The sequence below is a fragment of the Aspergillus sydowii genome (genome assembly GCF_001890705.1).
Source record: "Aspergillus sydowii CBS 593.65 unplaced genomic scaffold ASPSYscaffold_19, whole genome shotgun sequence".
NCBI classification, from domain to species: Eukaryota; Fungi; Ascomycota; class Eurotiomycetes; order Eurotiales; family Aspergillaceae; genus Aspergillus; species Aspergillus sydowii.
In genome coordinates this window covers 378,559-396,210 of record NW_024467877.1, presented here as the reverse complement: position 1 = coordinate 396,210, position 17,652 = coordinate 378,559, and the positions used below count along the sequence as shown (strand labels likewise).

Below are 17,652 nucleotides of genomic sequence, written 5' to 3'. Positions count from 1 at the left end.
TCCTTGAAAGTCCCACGCTTATCTCGGGCCAAAAACAATGACGCAGTTTCTCTCTTCACGTTTACAGCCAACTTCCTCGTTTCCATCAGCCTCAGCGTCCCCAAACCCTTTCCAACTTGCCAGACGGTCTTCTCTGCTTTCTTACCATCCACCGCGGCCTGTTCGTATCCCTGTCCTGCCGTTTCGGCTGGCACCCCTGCTGCTTCCCTAACTCCGATTCCTGATCGTCTCTCTCACCCAGACTGCCTGACCCACCTGTATACTTTTCTTCACGCTATTCGCCTCATCTTCCGCCACCGCAGGGCTGCTTCTAGAACTGCATCAACTCCAGGATATTTATTTTTTTTCTGTTTCCTATAATTCCCCCTGGAAGCAACCGCCCGCTTTCCGTCTCACTACCGAGTTTATGACAATCTATTATCACTCTGTCCTTGATCCTCTGCACTCGCTCTTATACGCCCGAGAAAAGGAAAAAGAAGTACAAGAGGGATACTTATAAGAGGGGGCGAGTGTTCTCGGTAGCTGCTGGGTAATTTATATCGGAGTCTACTATGGTTGTCTTCATTGCTCATCATTGATCAGCCTACCTCGCCACTCCCTGCTTCCGGCCCCAAAACCGATCGAGGACCTGCAACTTTCAACGCTCCGTGTCCGTCTTGATGGTTTCAGCTGCCACGATGGAGTCGGAGACTTCTTTAGACGATGAACGATACGAAGAACTCTCGTCGATTGCTGCCATTTTCCCGGAAATCAAGACCGACTCGACATCCGCATACCGGGCCTCCCTCGATATACCGGTTAAACCAACGACGCCTCTAAACGTCTGTTTCTATCAACACCCGGAAGTCGGCTTTCCTGCGGTCCTAACACCCCCGACCTCTCTCGATGCTAGCGAAGTCGGCCTTGGCTCCAAAGCCAAACTAGGAGACGATCACTCAACCGCCGACAATGAAAGGGACGTACATATTCTTGCTCACTTGCCGCCTCTCAATCTTGAGATTGAACTACCGGAAGGATACCCGTCAGCCAAACCTCCTGTATTTAAACTCAGTACCAACCCGCAATGGCTGCCTTTATGGGCCGTTTCAAAACTTTTGGATGATGGTACACGCCTTTGGGAAGAAAGTGGCCGGTCTCTTGTCATCTATACCTATATAGACCACCTTCAACAATTGGCAGAAACGGCATTTGGCATAGACGAAGCGTTGGATGGCGAAGTAAGGCTTGCGAGGGAGCTCAAAATTGCCTTGCTTGATTTCAATAACAAGGCAGAGCGTGAGAAGTTCGAGCGCGAAACTTTCGAATGTGGCATCTGCCTTGAGCCAAAAAAGGGAACGCATTGTCATCGTCTCTTGCTTTGCTCACATGTTTTCTGCGTGTCTTGTTTGCAGGACTTTTACAACACCTGCATTTCCGAAGGAGATGTTGAGGGCGTAAAGTGTCTGGCTCCTGACTGTGGTCAAGAACAAAATACGTTACCCGGCCAAACGAAAACGCGTAAAAGAAGAGATCGAACGCTCAGTCCATCAGAATTACTGCAAATACCCCTTGAACAAGAAACCGTCCAACGCTATGTTTTCTTGAAACGGAAGCGGAAGCTTGAAGCTGACAAGACAACTGTTTACTGCCCTCGGAAATGGTGCCAGGGCGCGGCGCGGTCAAAGAAACATCCTAAGCCTACTGATCCCATGGCGGACGATCTGGAGGATTCGGATGAAGAAACAGAGGGTCTTGTCTTCGATCCCCTCGGGGATGAAAGTCAACTACCCCCTATGGCAGATCGTCTAGCTATTTGTGAGGATTGCAATTACGCCTTCTGCTGCGTATGTAAGAAAGGCTGGCATGGAGAACTTATGCGGTGCTTCCCTCGACGACAAGCAGAGTTATCAGCCGAGGAGAAGGCAACCGAGGATTATCTCAGGTTATACACATCTGCCTGTCCAACGTGCGATGCGCCATGCCAGAAGCGTTTGGGCTGCAATCACATGAAGTGCTTCAAGTGCGATACCCACTTCTGCTACCTCTGCTCTGCTTGGCTTTCAGAAACAAATCCATATCACCACTTCAACGACCTTACTAGTGCTTGCTTTAATCGACTCTGGGATCTGGAAGGCGGCGATGGTGTCGATCCTGAAGGAGCTGAAGTTTTACATCGAGTTCCTGATGCTCTACTTTTTGACGACAGCAGCGATGACGAAGATCAACATCCGTGGGGGGTGAATAATGGACCTGCAAGACAGCCTCCACCTCCGGCTCCAGTGCCCCCACGAGTCAACCATGTCGGTGGTGGGAATCCCGAAGTAGGGCGTAATGCCAACGGCCTCGATGCCGCGGGTCGAGCAGCTGCAGCCGAACGACAAGCTCAAGCTCGAGCGATGGCAGAGATCAGGGCTGGCAGGGGACCCGAGCGAGCTGAACAAGCTGCCGTCCCACGTGCGGGCCTCCAGCGGTTCCTCGACCTCGTCCAAAATGATCGAGAAGACGAGTGGGACAGCGACGAACTAGAAGATGGTTTCTAAATCCCGCGCCGCCACTTGTTTAATTACCGGTACAGCTTCTGTCGACTCTCCGCCTATTATATTACGATCTAATTCAGGCGCATGGATCTCACCAACAATTTACGATTTCACGATCAAATAACGACTATAAAACGGGTTTCAGGGCAACCTTCTATGATATCTCTACACAAAGGCAGATTTGGTTTTGTGTGTTTTTCGCACCTTTGTTCTCTTATCATTTTGCATTTGTATTAGCGGTTGATCATGACTTCGATAACTGTCTCCATTGATCTAGCGTTGCTTTTGTTGAGCTCGTTTTTCTCGTCCTGTACAAGATGTTGCAGTTGCTCTGTATTCTGATAGGTACCTAGTCTCTATATCTTGCCTGGTCTTATAATTTTCTGGCATGTACAGCATAGCATCATTATGTTCTTTAGGTTTTCAATGATTTAAAAGTTCGATAGTATAGTAGTTGAGTGTATTGGATAACTTAATCTATAAATTGGGGAGATGAGCTGTTTTTGGCTTGATTCAACATTGATCTATCTCAACGGTAGCATATTGGCCGAGAAGGCGACCGGTCTTTCGAAGGCGCTACAGCATATATTCATACATCAAAATAACCACTAATCAATCCATCTTTCGGCGCTGCCGTCGAATAGCAAACTCTATATAAACAATTTTGGCAGCTTAGGGAAAATCGCAGATACCGACCCCATTAAATCCCAAGCCTACTAACTCCCGGAGCCAAAAAAGATTGTCAAAGAATAAGATACTCATCCTCACCACCAGCCCCATTAGCACCATCGGCAACAGTACCCACACCAGAAGCCGAGGAATTCCAGGTATACCAGAATTCATAGCTCATCATTGTATGGTCTGCGTACATGAGCAGGAGCCTATACCTACGGGAAGGGTTCCAGCCCCGCCAACTTTCTTCCGGTTGGTAGGCACGAGTTGCGCGAGCGTGGCACTCTGGGACAGTTGGATGGCTGGCCAGGAAATGAGGCGTCCGGTCGTTGCTTTCCATTTTGCTGTGAGTTCTATCGTTGTTACTGTCAATATTCCCCGAGGTACTGGTTGGTGTGGGCGAGGAAGTGTTATCTGCAGCGTCTTTATATTGAAATAAGAGGTTGCCGATATCGTCTCCGCTGCCGTCAGCTTCTGAGCTCCTCGGGATATATGGAACATCGGAGGGGATTTCGAATCCCTGCATGGGGCTGACACTCATGCCTAGGAGGCGGACAAGAGGGCGTTCGCCGTACTTCTCTTGGCTCTCGAAAGGGACAATCCAGTCTACTCGGAAGGACCGGCCGGTGGCTCTGGACTCGGTCAGGGAAATTATGACTGCGCGACCCTTCTGGGAGGCGGCGACAACGATGCCATGTTCCGGGATGTATTTGATCATGTTGAAGCGATCGAGCCCGCGGATTGAAATTATAGGATGGGTGAAACGCTGAGAGAGCGGCCCACCGCAGAGAACGCTGGGCGCCATGGCGAATGGATGGGGAATGAGATGAATATCTGCATGGGAAAAGTGGAGGATAGGGAAGTTTGCATTTGCCGGAGCTGGAGGTGGGAAAATAGATTAGCCTTTTGGTTCGTATATTGGCCACAGCTGTTGGGCTAAGGGAACGGTGGTTGACATACGATCAAGGGCTCGGTACGCAGATTCATCTTCTTCGGATGCGTCTTCGCTGCGGGAAGCATCGTCATCATCTGCATCTACCATTTCTTGATTTTCAAGGTAGTCCATATCCTCATCCTCATCCTCATCCGAGTCATGGGCCAGATTCTCGCCTAGTAGTGCTTCAACTTCATGGACATCGCCACCTAATGCTTCAAGAAGGGCAAATTGAAAGAATTCGGGCGTAGTCAACGGCCCGTGACCAGGAGCACGAAACTGGTCAGTAGAATCAAAACCATTAGGGTCAACGAGAGCTTGCAAGAGCTCGTGATTACCTGTGGCCTGTTGGTTGTCTGCTGGATCTTGGTCTGTATCAGAAATGCTATCCTCTCTCGTGCTATCTGCATAAAAGGAGCCATCTACAGCCTGTTGACTCAAGCCATCTGGAGGCTCCCCAGAGCGAAAAACCCCTGGAGATGCATTTTCCCGCATACCATGATTTTCCTGGATGTCAGCGCTCCCAGAAATACGGCAATCTGCGCCAAAGAAATCGGGAAACAGCGTTTCCTCGGGCTCGGTTTTAACAGCCGGCGGAAAGTGGTTATAGAGGCGTGACGTATCCGGGAGTCTGTTTGTGAGACTCGTTAGGTCAAGGAGATTTTGCTCGTCCCTCAGGCGTCGTTGTGGTTTACCACCACACGCATCTTCCTCGGAATTCACTAGATGGAATGTGCGCGGGTCGAGGGCTATAACTGACCACCCGCGATCGTTGCTACGCTCGTCAATATGGAGAATTTAACATAAATCATAGGCCAAGACTCACCCCCAATGGTAGTCCATAGACGTACTCAGAGCCGCCCTATTGAGTTGCATTTTGTTGAAGGGCCCAAGGCTTTCCCAAATTTTCCAAACCACCACCCTATTCTCGATATCTGTGCTCACCATCCATACTCCATTAGGATCAAAATCTGAATTGAGAAATCCGACAGCTGGTATATTAGTGAAATGGCCAGTGTACGTCAGCTTGATGTTTCGAGTGCGATGCTTCTCCGGCATCAAACGTCGTATTTGCGTGAGCTGATCTTGGGTCCGGATATGTAGCCAGGTTTGACTATACTCAGTGAACTCATTGTCCTCCTCTATTTCAATAAATGAGCCATCGCCCTTGTCTGCTATTGAACCAACAAGCGCAAAGGCAAAAACAGTCACGAGTCCCGTATTTGCGGATACTGCAATCAAGCGAGCGAACTTGTGGATGGCTAAACCCCAGGCGCTTTCGCCAACAAACTCGATGAAGAAAGGGTCCACTTCTGCTCCGTCCAAAGGCTTAGTCTTTCCATTTACTTCCGCTCTTTTTAGGGCTGAGAAGATAGCCTCAACACGATAACCACAAACGTTGCCCGAATCGGTGACTAATAACAAAACCTCTTCGCGGCCCAGATCGTCCACGAGGATACTGTTAATCTCATGAGGAGATGTTGGCTCGATATAACCTTCGGCATAAGGTTCTTTCATGACTGGCGTTATGATCATCTCGGGCTTAATGCCCAACCTCTGTGAGGCCCCGGAGGGCTCCCACACATATATTTGGTTGCTGCACGCAACAAACAATAGATTGCGCCGCTGCGAGAGTGCGGTCTAATAAGTTCGTTAGAATAGTAAAAGCAGTCAAGCGTTGGATTAATTTGTATTTACCAAATTGCAGCGCCAGTGAGAGATCCGAGGAGGAGGGATATTTTCTGCTCTGTTACCTCTATCAGTTTTGGGTGCTGGCCAAAGTTATAGGAGAAAACGTACAAAGGGTACTGCGTACAGTGTCAGTAAGTTGGTTGGCACAATGTTATTTAGAAGGGCTATAGTGGTCGCATACCCGTTCGTCTCCTTTTTCCACGTTCAGTGGCCTCAGCTGAAGGCCTTCACTGTAACGGTTCTTTTGGGCATTTGCTTCGCGGGCGCGGTTGTTGAACGCCATCCTCAACAATTACAGCCCCCCAAAGCGGTAAAGTTGGCCACCAAAAATCAACAATGTAGTAGGCTATTGTAGAATAAAAAAAAGTTCATGGAGAGAACCGAGAAAAATGTGCAGGGTAATGGTCGGAAGGAGTCAGTATATGTATCAGATCCGGAACTGTGTCGCACGGACTTTGAAGACTGTCACTCCGTGATTCATCTGCGATGCGCATCTTTAGTCTCCCCGCATTAAAGACAAAGGAAGACGGGCGGTGCCTTCAAGTACGTCGGAATATAGGGCTGATCGAGTGGTGGCATGAGGGGGAGCAGTGAAGTCATCTAAAACATGAGATAATTAAAGCCTCAGGCACCAACGTGCACGTGCCACATCCAGGTCCCTCCAAGCTGGAGCTCAGTTGCAAGTTGCAAACGTCGACTTCACTGGATTAACCAGGGAGATACATTTACGGTCATAATGGATCTTGTCGCCGGTGTTCGCAAGGAAGGTAGCCGGTATGTGATACTTCTCATCCGATTGTACTGTCCGCAATTTTATTGACTAAGTATTGGCTACAGCGGCGGCCGCGGCGACTTCAAATGGTCTGACGTGAAAGACTCCTCGCATCGCGAAAACTACCTCGGCCATTCTCTTATGGCACCTGTTGGTCGATGGCAACAGGGTAAAGATTTACAATGGTATGCACGTGGGGAGGATGATGCCGATGATGCAGCTATGAAGGAGCGCGAGGAACGGCAGCGCGTCAAGGCAGCGGAGGATGAAGCCATGGCGCGAGCATTGGGGCTTCCGCTGCCATCTCAGAACGCAAATCTAACACCTTTGGGTGGTGACGAGAATCCCCCTCCAGCAATTAACGGAGACCTAACCGAGGAGAAAATAAGAGGTACGGGATCCAGTCACCTCGCGGATATGCACTAGCTAACAGGGCTTAGATCGGGACTCAAAAGATAGCCGAAGACGAAGACGCCAACGCACACGAAGTCCTAGGAGGGACCGTGACCGAGAGCGTGGTAGTGACAGAGACCGGGAACGCAGGCACCACCGACGACATGATGAAGGCGATCATCGAAGCCACCGCAGCCATAGGCGTAGGTCGAGATCGAGGTCGGCCGATCGGGATAGGGAGCGCCGTAGAAGAAGATCACACACACGTTCGAGGAGCAGAGAAAGAAGCGACAGAGATAGGCACGGAAGACGCCGCGATGACCGACCGCGCAGACACCGAGAAGAGGATTCCCACTATCCACGACATTAAATCTTGTTACAAAAGGCAACCCATGGAGTCAGGCGTTACTTGGATTACATATACTTGAAGTCTTCAATAGTCTATACTTATACTACATTTCTAGCCAGCGTTCGATGATTGCAGTTTATAGCTCGTCGTGGCCTGTTCTCTCGCTGGCGGGAACTTCGGGCATGGACATAATCTTGACCACCAAACTGGTCCAGCCCGTGAAATGCTGCGTCCTCTGCCCTTTGCCTGTGTCCGGGTTATACTGCTCCCAGGCAAATCCGGTATCCTTCCACTCTCGGAATACATTCTCAACCAAGTTCTTCCGTAGGTTGGTATATGCTGCAGCGGCTCGGCTCTGCTGAGGGCCAGGTGCAATTGCAATATCCTGCATCAGCACAGTTAGTCTCTCCCCAAATCATGAAAGCGGCTCTCAAACTTACATAAAGGCCCTTGACAATAAGGTAGTTAATGTTCATCCACACCGGGCTTCTCCAGTAGTTCTCGGCCGTGTTGTAGAATTCATCTTGTTTACTGAGACTCCGGATACCGTAGTCACTCCAAAGTTCCTCCGGGTCCTCAATCAAATCCAGAACAGCCTTCAAGCGAGGGCTATCTGGACCCACCATGCCTGTCAAAAATGGTGCGATGGAAACATAGCCCTTATGACAGACGTGAATGGATTCTTCGTATTCATCGATGGTAGAATCACAGAAAGTTTGTGCATCTGCATCCCAGTGGAGATCATCAATGTTTCGTTCAATTGCAGTTTCGTAGGTTTTGAACTCTTCAGCATCCTCGGTCTCGCCAAGGGTATTGGCAATGCGGCGAAGCGCCCGGGTCATCATGCCAATCCAGCTAATGAGATCAACATGAAGCTCACCAGGGTGAGGCGGTTGAGCACGAGGGTAGTCATCAAGCCCGGATGTCAGGATGTGCTGAACAGACCGTCCACGCCAGCGGTATGCCTCTTTGCTCGAAAATGCCTCACGGTCGTAAGACTTGATATCACCACCTTGGGTGGATCTGTACCAGAAATAATGTTTCTTGAGCAATGGGTAAATGGACCGAATAAAATCTTCTCCCAGCTCTGGTTTCTTGACGTAGACGGACTGCAGACCCTCGCTGTCTTCACGGTAAGTCTGAGCCGACTCTTCCTTAGCATCAAGTTTATCGATAAACGCTTCTAGGACCATGAACAGCGTCGGGGGGTTGGCGTAATGGGGATATTGGACCGTAAACTCAGGTGGGACCTTGCTGCGAGCCTCACTGCCCAGGATCTGTTCGCGGGCAATCCAGCCATCTTCATCCATCAAGCTAAACCAACTTTTCACGATTTCGAGCCTAACGAGAAGTTAGTGGGATGGTATACAAAAGAGACCATGGAGCGTAACGTAAGATACGTGCTACTTACGCAAGATCTGGGTCCCAGTCTAAAACTGGTAACAGGTGGAAACCCTCATCCCATAGGAAGCCACGAGGGAAGAACGGCCGGGATGGAACAGACGTAAAGAGATCCTTTGGCCCTTCCAGCACAGGCTGTGCTCGGGCTCTCGCTTCTTCTGTTTCCTCCCAAAAACCTTCGTTTTCCTCATCATACTCGGGGGCGGCCGAGCGGTCAACGACGTCCGTGCCATGGAAAAACCCAATGCCACCAACGAGGTTTGAGAGCATGGACTTGGAGAATTCAATGTACTCTGCCGTATTGAAAGGGGACTGCGGGGAGAGTATCTTCATGAATCTGTCGGAAAAGGAGAGCGAAGTGCTCTTGATTTCACTATTCAAGGTCTCAGCTACAGAAGGTTAGTATCATCTTTGCTCTTTATAATATCCCGATCAGCGACTCACAAGTCAAAGGCTTTGGCGAGGAGCCTGATGAGAAAAGCACATCAAACTGGTAATCGTAAGTTCGAGTCCACAGAGTTCACAGAGTTCATAGTGCGACATACCTCGAAAGCGCCACTGAAGATTTTTTGGACAAATTGCATATTACCATCGCCCGGCGAGTTCTTGATGGTGAAAACTTGTGCAGGTGGTGGAGGACTCTCTGCACCATATTTGCCAACCGTCTCGTCGACTGCCTGCTTCATTTGCGTAAATAGCAATGCTACCTAAAATTAGTACCGAAATCGAAGATAAATGGAAGGTGGGGGAAACCAACCCTTTGTCTGCCAGGTATGCTCAGGCGGTACTGTCGAACTCGATATCAACGTACGATCCAACGGTTTATCCTCGTATGAAGGATGAACATGTTCGGGATGTTCATTACTCTTAGGGCCTGTAGTCACATCTATAGAGAAGCCTCCCAGCTCTGATGTGTACCCTTTCAGTTTGACGTCGCCATCGAATCCCCTAGGATCGTCGCTCTCTGTCGAGACATCTAAGCTGCCGAGTCCCTCCAATCCGGCGTAGAAGACGATCGTTGTTGGCTGATTAGGCAGCGCATCTTCGCGAGGCACACCCTTCACTCGGGCGGCCCAGTTGCCTCCATGTTGTCCTCCAGGGACCTTGACGAAATCAATAGTCAAGTCGAGCGAGTTTCCGGCGTCGTGGATTGTTTCGCGACCGCCTTTCCGAACGTCGTACTCGTCCCAGCCGTAGCCGGCCATTCCTTCATTTTGTTCGCAAGTATGTCTAAAGTCTTCAGGTAATCAGATAATGAGTCGTTGGAGGCCAATTGAAGTTACTAGCTGTTGACGGGGAGCAGCATACTGTCTTGAGCGGTTGCGTAGTTGTCCACTTTCGCCCACATCAAGCCCGCAAAAAGACTATTAGGAATTCGAGGACGAACTCCAAAATACAAGTTCGGTTTATAAGGACCCCACAGAAGTGATTGATTGCTCGCTTTGGCAGCCTCAGTGGCTAACGTCGACACATCGTCAGTAGCTTGGCTGGCGAGCACGGCGACCGCATAGAACAGCGGCGTCGAGAGGAGGGAAGTAATTGAGATATGCATTATTATGCAGACATTAAGAGAAATCCAAAATCCTCATGTGTTGAGGAAGCAGCTTGTGAGTGCCAAATGGATTAACAGCTGGAGCTCTCGTTCGGAGGTTGTTGCGGAGTACGTTCTTATCTGGCATCAGGGAGCGCTCAATCAACGCTCGGCTCCGCACTTGGCCCAAGCTCCATTAAGGTACGAAGTATTGACTATAAAGTAATATTTCGCCGTTCACTTAACTAACTTTCATAGTATTTTATTTGATGAATTCTCTATAGAATACCTGCTATATATATCACAGGAAATTTCTTGGGTCTAAAGAGCCGACATTGGCACTTTTGGCGCGGCCATCAAACACGAACTCACTGATCACCTTCCCCGTGCCAGGCGCATTCTGGATACCCCAACAAGTGTGACCAGCGGCAAGATATAGCCCCTTTGTCCCAGCATGGCCGACAAGTGGGCCACCACGGATGGCACTTACGTTTGGCAAGTAGCAAGCCTGGCGTGCTGTAACCTTGCCATTACGGAGCGCATCCGAAACGGCTCCAACTTGGTTGATTATATCCTCACATCGTTTTGGATCTACTTCCACATCCGCAGTTGTGCTCGGGAGTGGTACCACTTGATCCCCTTCGCCACAGGCGTACACAGTGTCATCAGGGCGAGCATATATCTCTGGAGATGCCACGGTTGGCCGCGACGGATTGGAAGGATCAAAATTAGCGGGAATTTCGATGTTGGTGAACAGTGTGTGTGCGCTAGTGGGTTTTGTTGGTCGTATCACAACACTATGTGCGCGCATGGCCGAAATTGGGGCTTCAGGTAGGATGGAACTTGTCCATGGGCCTGCGGCCACAACAACATCGGTAGCGGGGATCGTTTGCGATTGACCCGTCTCCTTGTCTGCATAAGTAACGGATTTGACCGCGTCACCGGAGTATCCAATGTCGGAAACAGACCCTAAAATCACTTTGGCCCCTTTCTCTTTTGCAAGGTTGGCAATCGATGTTGTGAAGAGATAAGGGTGGACCTGTGCAGTTTCGCCGGGGTCGCTCATGCTTTCGTATCCTTTAACCAGTTCTGGCTCAATCCAGTCCAGTTCCTGTGGCGCTTTGGAGGGTTTCAGCCTTCCCATAGCGGCGGCGCTACGTTTCTGAAGCGACACGGAGCTGTCATTATCCCCACCTTTCTTCTCATTGAGTGGGCGGCCCCGTGCGATTAGTTGGCCGCAACCGACTTCTCTATAGCCCCATCTATCTTTTCCATTGTGTTCTTTGGCAAGTTCCGCGTGGAGCTTGTAGCTCAGTGGTACAATGTTGCTGGGATATGCCCATAGTGCTAGGAGACCACCTGCTTTTCCTGACGCGCCGCCTGCGATGTCGGATGCTTCGACGAGAGTCACGGAGTGCCGGGACGGATCAAAAGAAGGATGTCGCGTTAAGTAATACGCAGAGCAGCATCCAATAATGCCGCCACCTGAGAATGTTTGTTAATACAACCACCATTGACTATGCGGGGTAAAGTAGGTAACATGAGGGGCGAAGTTCATACCTACAATGACAATGTCACGACGGTCGGTTGATGCGGACATCTTTCCGTATTGTGTTATGTGCGAGCTAACAAAACGAAGGGAAGCCACGATGATGAAAGGTTGAAAGGTTGAGGTTTGATAGTAACATACATGGCGGAATTGAAACGGGCCCGAATACGTCATTCGAGTCATGTGCATTCTCTGCGATCGCAACATCTCCGAAGAAAAGTCGGCGCGCTGTAGAGCTCAAAATCAACCAATGTTTGAAGATAAAGGAGAAAAAAAAGTGGCTCGAAGTTAATGATTTAATTGACACAGGTATTCGAGGCCTTGGAGAGATACGTAGTACACGAATGGGGAGCATCGGCAAAGTAGCAAAAAAATAAAAAATAAAAATAAAAAGAATTTAAAAAATACCCTAACACCGATAAATGCATGTAATATCGCGTCAATATCGAAACAGATAGCTCCGGTAAATGGATGCGCCATGGAACATAATGGGGAGACAATAGTAAACAGTACGATTGAGGGTTGTCGCGTTTCACCGAGAGGGACTCAGAGGTCTGTTAAATCCTCCTTGGCGGTTCATGTACTGTCGGTATTCTGTCTTCTTCTCCTTGCGCACGCCATAGGCATTGTTTCCTGGCACTTTTGTGTTCTTGGTGCTTCTGAATTTGGAGAATCCCATGCTTCGTCGGATGAGCTCTTCGATGTCATCCTCCCCATCGTCCAAATCCATATTCACATCTTCCTTTCCTCGCTCTGTTCGACGTCTGCCATCGGATGTGCCATTCGCTCGATCACGGTCGTCCCTTCGATCACTTCTTCGATCTCCTCGTGGGCCCCGGGCTGGTGGCGTCCTGTCTCGAGCGCCGTTTCGAATAGGTGATCGGGAACGGTCGCGGTATCTCTCGGTCTTTGAAGGATAGCCTTTCCAGTTGTCAGAATCGTAGTGTTCTGGAATAAATACTTTTGAGTACGCACCTCGTCTGTCCGTGTACCGGTCACGGCTGGTACTTCTATCACGGATCCGTTGTTCCCGCCCGTCGCTGGCTCGATCTCTTCTTTCACGGTCGCGGTCGCGGCGATCCCAAGACCTGCTTCTCTCTCTTCGTTTGTCCCGTCTATCTCTGGATCGAGAACGATATCTCCTTTCTTCACGGGGCCCACCCCGTCGTCCGTCATCAGATGGGGCGTCGCGTCGAGAATTCCTATCGAAGTCTGACTCCACCCCAGGAGAGCGTGCCCCCCGATCTTCCATATCCCACATTGCTGAGCTATCGACGCGGCGAGCACGTTTTGCCGGTGGCTCTGCCATTATGGGGTGCAGGAAATTTAGGGTGACAGATTTGGCGTCGGAGAATTTCGTCCGCGAGGCGGAGTTGGCGATGATAACCTTGCAAATGCGCAGATTAATTGAGTCGATATCTATTATAAGCCTTGAAAGCGGCACCGAATTAATGGAAAGACAGCGCTAGTAATGATTATGATCGTTGCTCAGTTGTTCGAGGAAGATTGAAGCTTCGTGCAAGATATTACGGTTGGCGGTTTGCGCCAATCGTGCCACTTCGTTCTCTCTAGCGGCAGGCAATCTGCCCCTTCATTCATGCGTTGTGCTCTTTGCACTCAAGATCTATTATACATTCTCCATCGATACTCGTCTTTATCATTCCAATATAATTATGCAAAACATGATGCAGGTTCTTCACGGTGTTTTGTGCCTGCCATTCCTTTGGCTCGGGATTTTGTTCCTGGTGAAGTCGATGCGCAAAACAAACCAACAGTACCTTCTTTGGACCGACTGTTGAACAAAGAAACGTGCGCCACTGGTCACTAGCCCAGTAGTATACACAAAGAACTACCATACTAAGCAGCACAGAATGTGGTCACGGGCCTTTTATTTGCTAACTTGTTACAGACATAAAGGGCACTATCCCCCAGTTCTGTTTTCATTCTCCGCAACCTCCTCCTACTCCGCTAGTTTCCCTCCAATATCAACTGTCAATATGAGCCTTCCACCTGACCATAGTGGGCCCAGTGACTCTGAATTTAGTGGCTTGAGTAACAGCACCACACTTTTTCTTAGCCGATTCATGCCTTATCTACCATTTCACGGTTATACATTGCATGATTTAATCGGCGCACTGCAAAAGATAGAAACCGCTCACGAACACGGCACTAGCTGCGCGTTAGATGCTAATGAAACTCATGCCATCGAAGATTGCATCCTTTTAGTACGACCGGATTTGTATCCAGAGCAGTAAACGAAAGAAGTGAAGAGCACGCAAAAGGAGGGGGGGCACACCATTTCTCGACTCAGAGAAATTTATTATGAGGAATCTATTGGATTTGATGCAACTCGTTTACATACCATAACCACTCAAGAATATATACTTATTGTTTTCTTGCACGCACAGAGACAATGGGATAATTTAAGCGTCCATCTACATTATCTCTTTCCTCATTGGCAACATCCATATGAGCAACCTTTGTAGGCTATTCAAAAAAGTGACAAGCAGCCCATGAATGCAACCCGACTCGCTTTGGCCGTATGCGTGGTTGTTTGGATCAGAATATCGGATTAGAGAGCTCCTGCTCTTGTGACTATATACATACATTCAAGCTGGAATACATGCGCCTCATTGTACGATACAGTGGCTTCTAACAGGGTTATCCTGTATTTAATACACGATTAACCAGAGTCGAGCCCCACAGCCAGATAAATTCCCATAAACCTTAGTGTTAGTTTTGGTTCCCTACCGCGACCAATACAAATTGGTTGAGAGTGAGATAGCCATCGCATATATACACTATATGTAACTTAGGTTATAATTATGCTAGACAATGAGTACCTGGTCTCGTTATTCCTCCATAAGCTTCTCTGACATTGTGTTAATCGTGTTATCTTATTGGGCAGAGGGTTCACTGTTTAATGCCGACCACACTGGCAGGACACGTGGTGTCATAAATCACCTCCGACAGAATAATTGAAATATCTGATGGATCTAAAGAAATATCATATAGCACTTGACATAAGATTCTGTTACTGTCTGGGTTCGAGGTACGTATATTATCGAGCTGCCCTGCGTAGAGAAGTCATAGACGGCCCGTGCCGCTGAGCCTCTGCCTAGTCCATAAGCGGTAAGGATCACGACTGGGAAATCTTTTGCGCTGAAGAACCCCTCATGCCGACATCAATGAGAACCCCGCAATCACTCTAGAGATTTGACAAAACTTTTCACCCTCAAGGATATTTTCCTCGACTGCCAATAAAATGGCCCCCTCCAATCTATCTCATCGTCAGACTCATAATTTGCTTTTGATTTCGAAATTGTTAAGTCTCAGAGATACCGCATCACCACTCACACTCTTATTGGATTCACTGGAGCAACCATCCACACCTTTGATCAAAGAATATATCCGACGCGCGCGAGTAAGCGATTCTTATGCTACCGGATAATGCCACTATAAATACATGTGAGAGAACACTCCGCTAATTCAGCCCAGCTCTCGAAAGTCCATGTCACTCTCATTGCCTTTGAGACGTTGAAGCCGTTCGATGGTGTCGATGCATTTGTATATGCTCGACGAAAAACACCGGCAGATATTATTAGGGATGTTAGTGCTGCTTACAAGCCAGATTCATCTAATATCCCCAACCGCAGTATGCATCTCTCATTTCTCATTTACACCGAGTCGGTCGGTGCTGATTGACTTGTAGGGAGGTTGATTCTCATCGATTCCATCAACCCGCTACTCCATTCAATGAAGCTGGATAGGACGTTCCACCTATCTACATTCCTGAGTTCGTTCATAGTCCCCGCAGGACCTTCCGCGTCGAAGCCCGATACGTCCCTCGTCGTTACATTCCATCAAGATGTCCCCGGTCGCCCAAATCAATCACCGTACACTCCACCTCCCTTGTCCTTATTAACATACCTTGCAACGACCGTCATAAAACTTCATTCCTTTTCACACATCCTCGCTCAAAAAGCGGCCCGCGACCGCAGTTTAGTGCCGCCGGTGTTCGGGCTCGAAGAAGAACAAGATGGAGTCTTGCTCGGAAGACTAGATAAGCCGATAGGAAAGGATACCGCTGAGGGAGTTGTTCTGGAAATGGAGTATCGGCGTAAGAGCGGCCGTGGAGTTCTAGAGTGGTACTTGCTGCCTCCTGCATCGAGGTATCCGTCGTCCCAAGTTAAAGAGATTGTGACGTTGCTTGATGACCATCCGTTGTATCGCCCGCCTGAGGATATTAATGCTGGAGAAGGGGAGGAGGAGCCTGAGTCCACGTTTGAGTTACGGCTTACGGAGAGACAGAGAAGAGAGCGAGAGGGCGTCGTGCTGCCTTATTTTGATGCGCAGCAGGGTAATGGCCCGGGTGAAGGTGGACGCATCTTGTATGATATGGGCGAGGAAGATGATTTTGATGAAGAAGAGGATGAGATCTGATCTAGACTATTCGTTCGCACGCCATCTCGTGGACCCCAATGCAAATACCCCGGTATGACAGGTGCAACTACTTCCGGATGTTCGCCTCTTCCATCTTGATCAAACGTCAAACACCAGTTCTCTTACATATTTCCCAACTTCAAGGGTACTGGTGGAGTCCTGCAACCACCAAATACATTATCTATGCATAAAAATTACAGGCGAGTAGTTATGTGACATGACTGGGTTGTGGGACTAGAAGAACCGCCACCAAATAAGGAAAAGAAATATCAGGCCAACACCTGCGAATGGACCATACTACGGGGTGTCAGAGTAGCCTTTCTGAAAAGAGACATGGTGAACTCACCTGTTTTACCAGCAGCTCCCAGTTGATGCGCACTGCTGCCTTTCTATACTTTTTGCTATCTTCGCGCAGGCGGCCTGATAATTCACCCATACGCTCCAAACTATCTCCTCGGTATAGCAAATCCTCAATATTCTTCGTCATCACCTTTGTTACATCCCGAAGCTCGTCGTTTAACCGGTCGAGGTTGGCCGAAGCGCGGCTGTCTTGGTACACCTTCTTGCTGCGCTGAATGAACGTATCGAACTCGACAAATGCATATGGTCGTAGGCTCGGAGACTTGTATTGTGAAGCGGGGTAGGTGTTTGTAAATTCGGTAGCGATATCAGAGAGATAAGTGAAGGCAAGTTTGCGGGGGTACGAGCGATCACATATGCACAGGAAGCACACGTCATCTTGGATCAGATAACTATTTCTTGGATGAATTCGCTTCTTTTATTTATTCGGAAACCGAGTAGACATACTGCAGGTTATATTGGCCTGATTCAATGCTCGCCTGGGGGGCCGAGTTGGGACTCATTCGGCGGAAGATCATCTTAGCTTGCGATTTGATTTCAGAAAGCTCCGTTTCAGCCTGTGAATTAAGCGCATTAGCTGTGAGAGTAACAGAAACACAATAAGTAGGCACCTGACTTACCTGCTCATCGTCCACTGACGCTGCCAGCATCAGGCCTGCTTTACATTAGCACCTCTCTCCACTTCCAATAACACCACATCCTCCACGGTTGCGCCTTACCGTCAAGCCTAGCAATCTGGGTTGATTTGACCATTTTGCCTATATCCTTCCGTAGCTATTCTTTTTCTTTTTCTCGAGTAGCGAATCTGTTGGTCGTGAGAACCCACTGGTGATCTGCTGCTTTGTTGTCCTCATCTACCTGACTGTTGGCTGCGGAACAATGGCCCGCGGATGTAAGGCGGTCGAGGTCGGCAGTATGAGGAAACAACCATGCAGGTCAGTGTCCATTATCTACACCTCTCCTACTCATTGGCCAACTTGGCTTGACAGTTTATTGGATATCGTCCTTTCCTCTTTCATTGCTGTTGACAAATATGTCTC

General features: G+C 48.9%; 8 protein-coding genes across 8 annotated transcripts; 3 read left to right on the top strand and 5 right to left on the bottom strand.

Moving 5' to 3' along the window:
* The first annotated feature begins 601 nt into the window (after positions 1–601).
* Positions 602–2,671, top strand: ASPSYDRAFT_51840 (RBR-type E3 ubiquitin transferase). Its single transcript, XM_040848369.1, has one exon. The coding sequence runs from the start codon at positions 678–680 to the stop codon at positions 2,517–2,519; it is 1,842 nt and encodes a 613-aa protein (XP_040696507.1). The 5' UTR covers positions 602–677; the 3' UTR covers positions 2,520–2,671.
* A 587-nt stretch (positions 2,672–3,258) lies between these two features.
* ASPSYDRAFT_62745 (uncharacterized protein) lies at positions 3,259–6,097 on the bottom strand (the record flags this gene model as incomplete). Its single annotated transcript, XM_040850165.1, has 4 exons — positions 3,259–4,067; positions 4,149–4,897; positions 4,949–5,763; positions 5,996–6,097. The coding sequence occupies 4 exons, from the start codon at positions 6,095–6,097 to the stop codon at positions 3,259–3,261; spliced, it is 2,475 nt and encodes an 824-aa protein (XP_040696506.1).
* Positions 6,098–6,550: 453 nt separating this feature from the next.
* On the top strand, positions 6,551–7,082 carry ASPSYDRAFT_73667 (MMtag domain-containing protein; the record flags this gene model as incomplete). Its single annotated transcript, XM_040850719.1, has 2 exons — positions 6,551–6,588; positions 6,652–7,082. 2 exons carry the CDS (start codon positions 6,551–6,553, stop codon positions 7,010–7,012), a joined length of 399 nt encoding a protein of 132 aa, XP_040696505.1. The 3' UTR covers positions 7,013–7,082.
* Positions 7,083–7,464: 382 nt separating this feature from the next.
* On the bottom strand, positions 7,465–10,281 carry cwh41 (mannosyl-oligosaccharide glucosidase; the record flags this gene model as incomplete). Its single annotated transcript, XM_040843234.1, has 7 exons — positions 7,465–7,713; positions 7,769–8,669; positions 8,740–9,118; positions 9,174–9,219; positions 9,275–9,432; positions 9,487–9,966; positions 10,038–10,281. The coding sequence occupies 7 exons, from the start codon at positions 10,279–10,281 to the stop codon at positions 7,465–7,467; spliced, it is 2,457 nt and encodes an 818-aa protein (XP_040696504.1).
* Positions 10,282–10,561: 280 nt separating this feature from the next.
* On the bottom strand, positions 10,562–11,860 carry ASPSYDRAFT_95499 (NAD(P)/FAD-dependent oxidoreductase; the record flags this gene model as incomplete). The annotated part of the gene is made up of 2 exons (XM_040853124.1): positions 10,562–11,745; positions 11,821–11,860. The coding sequence occupies 2 exons, from the start codon at positions 11,858–11,860 to the stop codon at positions 10,562–10,564; spliced, it is 1,224 nt and encodes a 407-aa protein (XP_040696503.1).
* A 481-nt stretch (positions 11,861–12,341) lies between these two features.
* On the bottom strand, positions 12,342–13,118 carry ASPSYDRAFT_95498 (SNUT3/LISCH7 family protein; the record flags this gene model as incomplete). Its single annotated transcript, XM_040853123.1, has 2 exons — positions 12,342–12,730; positions 12,785–13,118. 2 exons carry the CDS (start codon positions 13,116–13,118, stop codon positions 12,342–12,344), a joined length of 723 nt encoding a protein of 240 aa, XP_040696502.1.
* A 1,879-nt stretch (positions 13,119–14,997) lies between these two features.
* Positions 14,998–16,686, top strand: ASPSYDRAFT_51835 (Elongator subunit IKI1). The gene is made up of 3 exons (XM_040848368.1): positions 14,998–15,233; positions 15,308–15,464; positions 15,522–16,686. Exons 1-3 carry the CDS (start codon positions 15,075–15,077, stop codon positions 16,250–16,252), a joined length of 1,047 nt encoding a protein of 348 aa, XP_040696501.1. The 5' UTR covers positions 14,998–15,074; the 3' UTR covers positions 16,253–16,686.
* On the bottom strand, positions 16,487–17,365 carry ASPSYDRAFT_62740 (SNAP receptor SEC22; the record flags this gene model as incomplete). The annotated part of the gene is made up of 5 exons (XM_040850164.1): positions 16,487–16,549; positions 16,599–17,004; positions 17,060–17,169; positions 17,233–17,267; positions 17,332–17,365. 5 exons carry the CDS (start codon positions 17,363–17,365, stop codon positions 16,487–16,489), a joined length of 648 nt encoding a protein of 215 aa, XP_040696500.1.
* Between the last annotated feature and the right edge of the window lie 287 nt (positions 17,366–17,652).